At 41.6% G+C, this 11,381-nt stretch overlaps 1 protein-coding gene across 1 annotated transcript; it reads left to right on the top strand.

The window, feature by feature from the left end:
- Positions 1 to 407: 407 nt before the first annotated feature.
- Positions 408 to 6,225, top strand: nr2f1a (nuclear receptor subfamily 2, group F, member 1a). Its single transcript, XM_078214790.1, has 4 exons — positions 408 to 700; positions 1,174 to 1,678; positions 2,384 to 2,911; positions 4,607 to 6,225. Exons 2-4 carry the CDS (start codon positions 1,231 to 1,233, stop codon positions 4,879 to 4,881), a joined length of 1,251 nt encoding a protein of 416 aa, XP_078070916.1. The 5' UTR covers positions 408 to 700; positions 1,174 to 1,230; the 3' UTR covers positions 4,882 to 6,225.
- Positions 6,226 to 11,381: the final 5,156 nt, after the last annotated feature.

Raw genomic sequence — 11,381 nt, 5'->3', positions numbered from 1 at the left:
ATATTGCAACAGCAAAAACATTGTGGTTTTTTTCTCTTTGACACAAAAGGGATGAGCTGCCCGTGTTATTTATTTATTTTTAAACAATGATCCATCAAAAAATGCCGAAAAGAAAGTTTCATTGTCAACTAACTTTTTTTTGCATGATCTGAAATTTCGAGGCAGCTCGCTGCATTGTTTTATTACAAGCACAGGGTCCTCGTGTTGCTTTTTTGTGGTGACCACAGGCGACCCATACTAATAAGGTCTCAAAGTAAATACCAGCGCAGGAGATCTAATGTAAATTTTGCTTGTCAGAGCGTCGTAGGTAATAAATAAGACGGCTAACCAATAGTGTGCAGGAGGCTGGCTAACCTTAGCCTCCCCAGCCCCGATTCAGGGCTATGACCAGTCGCCTTTGATTATCAGTTGCCAACAGCCCCTCTCTTGGCTCCTTGACATGAGCTCCATATAAGGCAGCGATCTCCATAGAAACGTGTCAGTTTCAATAGTAGTGTCAAAGTTCACTATATACAGACATTCGCGCAGATCCCCCTTTCGGAAAAATTGCTCCGCTAGTCTTCCCGTTTAAACGCATTCATTTTGTCTCCCCCTTGCATATTCTATTAGTTGTTTTTTCTTTCCTCTCTTTCTGTCTCCACTCCGCATGAGAGGTGAAAATAGGGCGCTTTAACGTCGACCGTCCTTTTTTTTTGTCCTGGTGAGTTTTTTTTTCTCTCTGACAATTCAGATCTTCTATTTTCTGTTCCTCTCCGGAGAAGAAGGGATTTAACACTCGCCATACTTTACTTCGGATCGCGTGGTTATTTTTCTCTTGTGTGTGTGTGTTCCTTCGAATTGAGGTCGTCTCTTTTTCCCCAACTCCTATAATCTTTAACCCCTCGTTCCCTCCTAGATTGCTTTCCTGAATGGCTGACTGCGTGTTGCCCTGGATCTGGCCTCCCGACACTTGCGTACCCTGATCGGGTTCTTCCTTTTTATCCTATTTTTTTTGGTCCTCATTTGTTTCGGTTACTGTTGATCAACACTCACTCATTCATTCACTGCTCCTTATGTGTGTGTGTCTGTGTGCGTTGCTTTGATCACAGTTTCATTCCTTTCTTTCCCTCTCTCTCTCTTTCCTTTTTTTTTCATTTTCTGTTACCACCATCCAACTCTGTTCCCTACCAACAGGACAAAAAAAAATCCGTGCGATCAACTTGTTTTCCCGCACTTTTTGGGCCCGAGATTATGGCAATGGTAGTTAGTACATGGCGAGATCCTCAGGAGGACGTGGCCGGAGCTCAGGGCAGCCAGTCTGCACAAACGCAGCCGGGCCAGCAGCAGCAGCAGGCGGCATCGGGTGCTCCCCACACCCCGCAGACCCCAGGGCAGCCCGGGCCGCCCTCCACTCCGCTCGGAGGCAGCAGTCAGAGCGTCCAGCCTGTCGGCGAGAAGCAACAGCCCTGTCAACAGCAGCAGCATATCGAGTGTGTGGTGTGTGGGGATAAATCCAGCGGCAAGCATTACGGCCAGTTCACATGCGAGGGCTGCAAAAGTTTCTTCAAGAGAAGTGTTCGGAGAAACTTAACGTACACATGTCGTGCCAACCGGAATTGTCCTATAGACCAGCACCACCGCAATCAGTGTCAGTACTGCCGCCTGAAGAAATGCCTCAAAGTTGGGATGAGGCGGGAAGGTGAATATTTTATTAAGCATCACTGTAAATGTGAGAAGATCTGGGCTCCAAATCTCTCATTGCGCGATTTTGCTTCGAATCTGAACAAATGCTTCTGTTGTGCAAGTCCTTCTAACCGGTTAATTGAAACCTGTCAAAAATAAGAAATACGTTAGTTGCCAATTCTTAAAACGCGTTTTTTTAAAAAAAAGTCGCTTAACCTAAAAAAAATCGAACTCCGCAGCTTCAAAGTTGAGAGAGTTTAACAATTACAAGCATGGCTGCATATTTTTTGTGGATTCAAATGGTTAATACATCGGTCTTTTCCCCCCTGTAATTGTAAGTTAATCGTTTGCATTCATGCATTAGATGTTTGGAGAATTTTCCAATTGTAACCGTGGGTGGGTGTTGCAGTTTGGGGGAGTTTTTTTTTGCAATCCAGCAATTCTTCCCACAATATTGTGTGTTTTGGATTTTTTTTAAAACGGACACAATGTGGAGCGCTCTAAGGGGTAAAACTGTGTTTCCTATTTCCTTTTTTTAAATGTGCCTATTTTTTATAACGTCCTTTATTGTACTTTTATGGAGAATTGAAGTGATCGTGATCTTGAAAAAAAAATCTAAAATAGTGGGTTTTTTAAAAAATGATGCGTTTCTGAAGCTACGGGTGGGTTGCATTGCGCTTTTTGGATGTACATTTCCTCTCCTTTTTTCTCTTTCTGTCAGCGGTTCAGCGAGGAAGAATGCCTCCAACTCAACCAAACCCAGGCCAGTACGCGTTGACGAATGGGGACCCTTTGAACGGCCATTGCTATCTGTCTGGATACATCTCCTTACTACTGCGGGCCGAGCCTTACCCAACCTCTCGGTATGGGAGTCAATGTATGCAACCCAACAACATCATGGGTATCGAAAACATCTGCGAACTGGCTGCACGATTGCTTTTCAGCGCCGTGGAATGGGCCAGGAATATCCCTTTTTTCCCAGATCTGCAGATCACAGATCAGGTGGCTCTGCTAAGGCTGACTTGGAGTGAGTTGTTTGTTCTCAATGCTGCCCAGTGTTCGATGCCGCTGCATGTGGCTCCTCTGCTGGCTGCTGCCGGGCTCCATGCCTCGCCAATGTCTGCAGACAGGGTCGTTGCTTTCATGGATCACATAAGGATCTTCCAGGAGCAAGTCGAGAAGCTGAAAGCCCTCCACGTCGACTCGGCAGAATACAGCTGTCTCAAAGCTATTGTGCTATTCACATCAGGTGAGTAGGTTTTGGGAAGGAGGGGGGGGGGGGGCTGGGGGGAGGGGGCGAACGGGACAGAAAGTTGGGCAAATTGGATCTAAATCAATAAAACGTTGCTCGCTCGGTGCAGTAAGAGTGCATGGGAAAGCAGATATGGATGGTTTGGGCGGCTGATGCTTATTTATGTACAGGGTGTATTAGTCAAGTGCTATAACAATGATTTATTTTAACCAGGAGAGTTTTATTAAATAACATAATCTGATGTAAATCAATTGGAAATTGATCAGTAAAATTACAAATTAATCGTCTTTTCAACAGCCCCCAAATCTTGATAAATTATTCCTTCATCGAGGGAACTGTTGGTAAATAGAACAATCACAATGAGAGAGACACAAAACGCGATTATAGCAGAAAAGTAGATGTTATATGCGTCTGTTCGAACGCTTCACATTGCACCCTCCTCCCCCCCCCCCCCCCCCCTTCCAGTTTTGACCAAACTTGTTTTGATTGTTAGCCAGAGGGGAATTCATGGGAAGCCTTTCTCAAAGCTGTCCAAGTTTTCCAAAGCGAGCAGCCTTTGGATGATCGAGAGGGTGTTTTTCTTGCCATTTTCTTTCTCGCTGGCCTGTTTGTGAGGGCCGCTGGAAATTACTGAAGCTTGCAGGAGGCTTGTTGTGGTTTTACCTTCGGTTTCCGGATGGTATTTTCAACCTCTTATTCTGGATGCTGTCCAAGTGCTGGGTCGTGACCCAAACTTCCTATTTTACTTTATTAATTCATACGCTAAAATATGGCTTCCAAGCATATAAATTAAAGCATTCGCAAATTGTTCCAGAGCCTTTCCTGAAAGAAAGCTCAATCTGGCCCCTTGTCTGTTCCACAAAATGTTCCCAAAGCTGGGCAGTGTACAGCAAATATGTATACAAAATGTGATACAAAATGTGCATACACAGATCAAATTGGAATTTTAAAATCCACTAAGTGCTGTTTTGCAAAAAAAATCGAACAAACCTCAAACCTCCAGTAACTAGGTTCATGTTGCCTTCATTAGAACGCATTTTAAAACATAGGAAATGTTGCCGACAATATAACCATCATGCTTTACATAGTAGTATTACTAAATCTGGCAGTACAAAGGGGGGATTTCACAGCCTACTATGACAGCCCTGCTTTCCTATGAATGGTGTGTGTATAATTTGCACGTCTTCTTGTTTATCACTTTTTTAAAAAATCTGTACAAAATTACACGATTATATAGAGTTAAAGGAAAGACTGTTTTGCGGTGGAATGCACAAGAAGCATGTGTAGGACATGCTGCAAGGGAGTAGGAACAATAACACGTACCAGTATCTATCACACAATGTTCCCAGACACTGGTGTCTCTGGCTTGATTCTCTGCGGGAAATGGCGTACATCTGTACTTATTATTTAAGAGTTTCTTTGTTGCTTATAATTCAAAGCTTATGCTGGCTATTTCTTCTGGCATCACAGACTGCATCAGCCGTAATATTTGCAACAAAAACGGAGACGTTATCAGATAGCCTGTCCGCCTCCAACATGTTGAGGAGTGTGTGAGTGCGTGTGTGTGTGTGAGAGAGAGAGAGAGAAATAAAGAGAGTGTGTGGATTGATATATAAAATATAAACGAGGATTAAAATAAAACAAAGGGTCGACTGATAGCGGCACTAATTCTGTTTTTCTCTGGCTGTCAAGACGCCTGTGGCCTGTCGGATGCTGCCCACATAGAGAGCCTGCAGGAGAAATCTCAGTGTGCTCTGGAGGAATATGTGAGGAGCCAGTACCCGAACCAGCCGAGCCGCTTTGGCAAGCTCTTACTGCGATTGCCTTCTCTTCGCACCGTGTCCTCCTCGGTCATCGAACAGCTCTTCTTCGTCCGTTTGGTAGGTAAAACCCCAATTGAAACCCTCATCAGAGACATGTTACTGTCGGGGAGCAGCTTCAACTGGCCTTATATGTCCATCCAATGATGAGAGAAGGACACCCCTCCCCAAACAAAACAAAAAAAACACAAGCATTTTAGGCGAGCCTCCCTCTCCATTCAAGAACTTGAAAGTTCCTTTAGGATGATATCTGTGAAAATAAAAAGGACCTTCCAAGAGGCCAAACTGTTGACTGTGGGATTTATTCTGTGAAAAGGAACTGAACTGCACCATATGTAGAATCACACTTACCACAAGCATTGCTTATCATTTTGTAAAGTATTAGTCTTTATTTTCCTTTTTTTTGTAAAATTCAAAAAAAACATCGTATGCGCATTTAAAAAAACAGAATCAGAAATTAGGGGGAAAATAACATTTTCCAAATAATTATAAAATTGTCCTGTGTCTATGTATCTATATCTGTTTTGTATTTTTTTCTGGTTCCAAACCAGGTTTCCTGTGATTCTATACTAATAATTTTTTGATATAACCTTTTGCTTCTTATAATGAGTGCGATTTATGTCGTCAAAGCTATGTTCTCCAAGAATTAAAATTGAAATCAGAATTAAACAAATAAAAAAAGAATTTAGCACAACATTTTAAAAAAAGAAACTTTTTTGTCGCTTTAAGCGTACCAACAAGCCTGCAGTATTGGCAAACCTGACGTTTTAAAGAGATCAGATTGTAAGAGAACACTGCTAAAGGATAATAGAAAAAGCGTGTTTTTAGAACTATCACACAGTGGACCGTCTAAAGAACACTTGTATTCTGTGTCAGTTCCCATCGCCTTCGTAGAAATAAGAGTTTTGGTCTGAGTGTCCGAGACACTTTTTCATTGATTTTTTTTTAAGTCTCCGTGAACTCTGGAATTAGGTTGATTGAAGTTATTGATTTGCATTCAGGACTGACCTTGGTTAAAGTTTTGTTTTGTTACGATAACGAGTCCTCCCCATTCTATATCTACCCCCCCCCCCCTCCCTTCACCCCAAACCAATTGTTCCTGACTTCCCACGTGGAAACAAAATTGTTTTATTTTGTGTTGTTCCCCTCCCCCCACCCTCCAAGCTCACCTCACCACCCATCCACCCCCCCCCACCCAGTTTTTGATCATGCAACTAAACTTTCCTATCAGTACTGCCGAGCCTGTTTACCTGTAGACTTAAACAAAAACACACAACGTCTAGAAAGAAGTACACGCGTTGTACCCTTGCAGACGTGTTGTACTGTGGCGTTGTTCTGTGGGTATGATGGAATATTCTTGTAAAAAACATTGTTACGCTGGAACAATTACAAAAGTGATATAAAAGAGATCTATCGCAGCCGTGTTTGTGTTATCTGTTCACTGGTGGTGTCGTTCTCTGCTTCGTGATCGACAATATAGATTTTAAGGGACTTCCATCCCACTGATATTTGGACATTAATTGCCGGGGCCTTATTAATCATATGTGTATATAAATTCCTTATCGTGTTTTCAATAATACCATTAAAGTTAAAATTACATGCTAGATGAAATATTCAGAAGCTTTGACAGAGCTAACCGCTTAGACAGTGGAAATGTAAGGACTGCTGTGCCTTGCCTAGCAAAGGCTGTTGTCGATTTCAGTTGTTGTTTGCATTAGTATTTTATAATCCGGATCAAAGCTCTAGCACACACTATCATGGGAGAGCTTCCTTTAACAACTGTGCATCGAAATTAAACGTAATAACCAGTCCAGAGTAAAGCAGCAAGAGGCACACTGTGAATCCGAATGGTTGCAAATATGTGTTGTGCTGGTGGAACCGAATGCATATTTTGTGTGTGAGATAGATAAGATGTGCCTCTTTATATATGTGTGTGTGAAAGAGAAGGTGTGTGTACATGTGAGAGTGTCTGTGTGTGAGTGAATATGTGTGTTTGTTTGAGTGTGTGTGTGCGTTTGTGTGTGTCTGGATGAGTATAGATGTGTGAGAGTGTGTGTGAATGTGTTTTTTGTGTGTCTGTGCTGTGTGTGTGTGTGTGTGTGTGTGTATGTGTCTGTGTGAGTGTATGTGCGAGTGCCTATGTGAGAGCGTGTGTTTTGATTTTCCTGTCTATGCTCTCAAGCTTTCTCTGCATTTAACGCGATCCTGCTATCTGGCCGCTTGGGGTTTTTAACATTCTAGTCGCAAAGCTGCAGGATACACAAGGCGATGGCTATAGACACTTTTAGATGGAATAATTAACGTGTAAATAGATTGTCTATGTATGTTCCAATACACATGTATATATCCACCCACAATAGCAGAATGCAGTAACAATACCTGTACATGCCTACATACGCAAGTAAGATGGATAACTAATAAAGAAAGAATTGAGGTATTGCTGTGCACACGTTGGTTGCACTTAACATTATGGATATTTCAGGATTGTTTTATTCTGATCAGTGCTGTTTCAATGGGTTTGACTACAACTTATTGTCAGTTGTCGCTATGAGCGTTGCCCCTAGGCCCCTATTTCCTTCTACCCCGACTTTTACACAACCCTTTTACGGCCGCCCATCGACATCAAAGCCCTAATAGATAATGATTTTTCATCGTTTCACCGTTAAATCCAATTAAAATACTGTTTAAACTTGTTAGCAGAGTATGACAGGGGGCGTCCTGTGGCATTTCATAACATGTCAGGAACTGTGGGGGACAGTGGTTACATTCCAAAATGCGGTTTCCCCCTATTCTGAAGCACTGTTTCTAATTAATTGTTCGAATTCACTTATATAAACAAATCTATTACATTTCGTGGCTGTTAGTGAAACTTAAGTTCGGATTTCAGCATGGTATGTGGTGACCCAATATCTTTGATACCGCGCGATTCCATTCTGTAGAAATGGATAGTAAACGCCTTCATAGTAAACGCGCGCTGCTCTGACACTGTGTAAATACTGCATTCCACTTTCTCCTTTGTAAACACATATTTGTACATTGAGTACAGATTGTTTAATAAGCGGTGGATTTTTATTTACTGCCACCTGCTTTTAATCTGCGCAATCATTTCGTGAGGCTGGACCCTGTGCGTTCCAGGCTCCTTCCTTCTGGTTATCTCTTGTTTATCATCATTATTAATTTTACTGAGTACAACTAAGAAGCCATCTCGGAACTCTATTTTCCCCAAGGAATATATTTAATTGGAATCTTCAGATACATCGTACTCCCAGAAAGAGGAGGGGGGCGAACACTGTTGCAAAATCCAAATGTGCAACCTGAAACGAAATACTGATTTCAACTTGCGATGCCTGCAATTGGCACTTTTGTAATGCACTTGACTCTGTGCAATGTGCTTCAGCCGAAGTAATGCACTGATTGGCTTTGGGGATGACCAGGAAATTTATTACTTAAGGTCATATTTTTCTTCTTGGAGAAATTGCAGCTCAGTCCCGCACTTTAATCAAATGGGCAGCCTGGCTCATTCAAAGCAGATGCTAGCAAACAAACATGGCGGCTTGTTGAGATTTTTAGATACATTAAAAAAATGTTTTCCCTGTCCAGTTTCGATCCTTTCTTGCGAAACAAAAAAAGCCGACACCTTTTGGTCCGTAGCTTCATTTCTGGCATCATAATTCATTAAACTAATCTGGGAACGTTGCAGTGTGTGGTCAAGTATTAATGATCTGAACAGTGCGTGGATTATACTTTCGCATCCTGGAGGCTGCCCTTTAGTTGTCTGTATTTGTGTCATTTCATTGTTATGTGCCATAATGAGTTTCATATCCAAATTATAACATTCTAATCTAATGAACCACTTTTTCACACACTATAGTTTACACGTTTAAACACTTTTCTGTTCCTCTCCATCATAAGTAAATCCCTCTGCAAATGTTTTTGTTTCTATTTTAGTTGCATTATCTTGTTTTATTTCCCAATAAATTCGGCAGTAGTTAAATATGGGGTTTTAAAATGGTTCTATTGGAAAAAAAAGATCTAATATACTGTGACGTTGTGACGTTTATCCATTGACTTTACAGTAGGGCTAATATGAGAGGGGGAATTGGTGTTAAACCTCTGGAGCAAACGCGGAATAAAAATGGACCCACAATTAAGAAATTACGGTTGCTTAATATCAGCATATTTTCAGTTTTCTCAAATGAAGATGGTATCAAAGGGTCCAGAGTGCGCAAGAAAGGAATTTTAAAGGAGTAAGGTGTCCCGAGCTTTACATTTCATCGACAACAACTCAAAAGTTGACTAATTGGTGGGGGTGGGCGTATATCGCTGTCAATGCATAAATTAAGCTGAAAATGAATATGAACTTAACACAGGAGAAGTGTACATGTTTCACGATGATGTTAGTGTACTTTTAATAAAAATGAAAACAGATGTATATTGTTCTTGTAATAAATCATGTGCAGTTTGCAAATAATGTTTTATTCTTTCCCGAAACGTTATACTTGCAATGTTTTTTTAAAAATGAATAAGGACAGACTTGAGAGGTGTCGATCACAGACTGTTATTTGTTTTCCTTCTCCCCCACCCTCCACACATCATCCCCGCTCTGAATGATCAGAATCACAATTCTCCAACCCCCCTATGCTCGAATTCTCTCTAAAACCCACCGGCTGCTCTTTTTTGCTTGTTTCTGTTTGATTTCCACTTTAACACCAGGCCTGGATTCTGCTTTCCAATCTTTTATTTCTTCCTGTTTCACCCAATTGTCATTGAACATTGGCATCTCTTTGGCGCTTGTTTTGTCTGATTCTCCCCTTAAGCACTGTTGGCTCGTCTCCCCTTCCCAGCTTTGCTTCAATTCTCTTAAAGGTCTCTCTCTGTCTCCACCCCCCCCCCCCCCCCCCACACACACACACCCCTCCCCCGACCCTCTCATTCTTGACATCCCGAATTCTCCTCAGACCTTTACTGGGTTCTCTTTGTCTTTGGTTGTCCTATGACTACATGATTTTATATATTTTTTGTCTGAATTTTTACTGTCCAACGCGCTACCTGGACTATTTTGCACCCCTCTTCCCTTTATTTTCTTGCCCGATTTAAGTCTCTCGACCGAGTGGTGCCCATTTTTTTTCCAGAGGTTGATTTTAAACTGTTGTAACCACAAGATTTGTTTAAAAAATCAAAAAAAGGACTCCCTTAGGGATCTAACTATGCAAAGGCTAAACCACTGTCTGCCTGTCGTTTGAAACATTTCTTTTAAATAACTGTGTTTATTACAGTTCCAGTTGAGTGAAATGAATTTATTTTCATTCCATCTGTCCATCTTCACCGCTTAACTCTGTCACATTTTGCACAGTTTGAGCACGTTTTAAAAATAACAAATTAAAAAGATATTTGATCGGCCTAATTTTAAGCTGCAGAGCGAATCTGCTGGTGTTATATTCAATATGGTTTGGGAGAAAGCGAGGGCTTGAGATTAATCCTGAAAAGTAGTTTGTTTTAAAAACACTCTACTTTATTTGACCCCCCCCCCCCCACACACACACACACACACAACGCTTTTGTCTAAAAAGGTGGTTTTATTTTACAAACAGATGTCATTTGCTAAATAGGAGAAGTATGTTTACCTTCTAATACTTTCCCATTTAACTTCTCGCATTTCCAACCCCCAAGTATTTTCACAAAACAAATCTATTAATCTCCATACGTGCAGCAAAGTTAGGGCCTGTTTAGATTTTGCGCTGATGAGCTGGTGACCATTGTAATTGACTGACATTTGAATTTAATGGTAAAAATGTGGGTGAAGGAGTGGAAACTAATAAAACTCTGTTTTTAAATAGCGATTGCTCTGGGTACATGGCGTCTCCGTGTCTTTCACTGAGAGAGCCAAGAGTTTTATTCCTAAATGAGTTAAAGACCCATTTACCGATGTCGTGTTCTATTCATCAACCTACAAGACGAGATTCTTACATGAAACTATTTGTTTGCTTACACAACCAGCTGGGCGCAATTTCACGTCTGAGGTATCCATCTGAAAGCGACTCTCATTTATTATCCCCACTTGTCAGGGAATACGTTTCAAACCCTGCACCGAAGGATCTGAGTTCCAACATCCACCCACCTCATAAAAAATCAGCCTCAAAAAAGTTTACATCACGCATTTCACTGTCTGTCCAAGAGAGTGCACGAGTGCACAGCCCAGTGTCCTGTAATGTCACTTCTTTGGGATTCCGTTGCAACCCTCCCTGGCATGTTCTCTGATTGAAGATAAGCACATTCGCCGTGTATTTAATTGTTGCAGTTCGGAAAGAAGGCCGCTGACTTTCAGATAGATACAAAGTTTACTTGCCGCCTCTTCACAGACATATATAAGATGCAGTCTATCACTTACTGGATATTTAATGAATCGAAACATTGCATTAGCTTGACATCTTCTCCATTTATCGATGTGATGAATCATTGCCCATTCCACGATGCCTTGTATGAAATACGCCACATCACTTGCATGGCAACATATGAACAGTTCAGCGGTGATTACAAATTTCTTAAGAAATATGGACCAAGCCGCATTAACACCCTAGGCAGAAGTGGGAATGGGGGGGGGGGGGGGGTGGAGTGGGGGGAGGCCTTGTTAAGATGTATGTGAGGTT

The sequence above is a fragment of the Mustelus asterias genome, chromosome 6, assembly GCF_964213995.1.
Source record: "Mustelus asterias chromosome 6, sMusAst1.hap1.1, whole genome shotgun sequence".
Lineage (NCBI taxonomy): Eukaryota > Metazoa > Chordata > Chondrichthyes > Carcharhiniformes > Triakidae > Mustelus > Mustelus asterias.
This window is presented reverse-complemented; position numbering and strand designations above follow the sequence as displayed.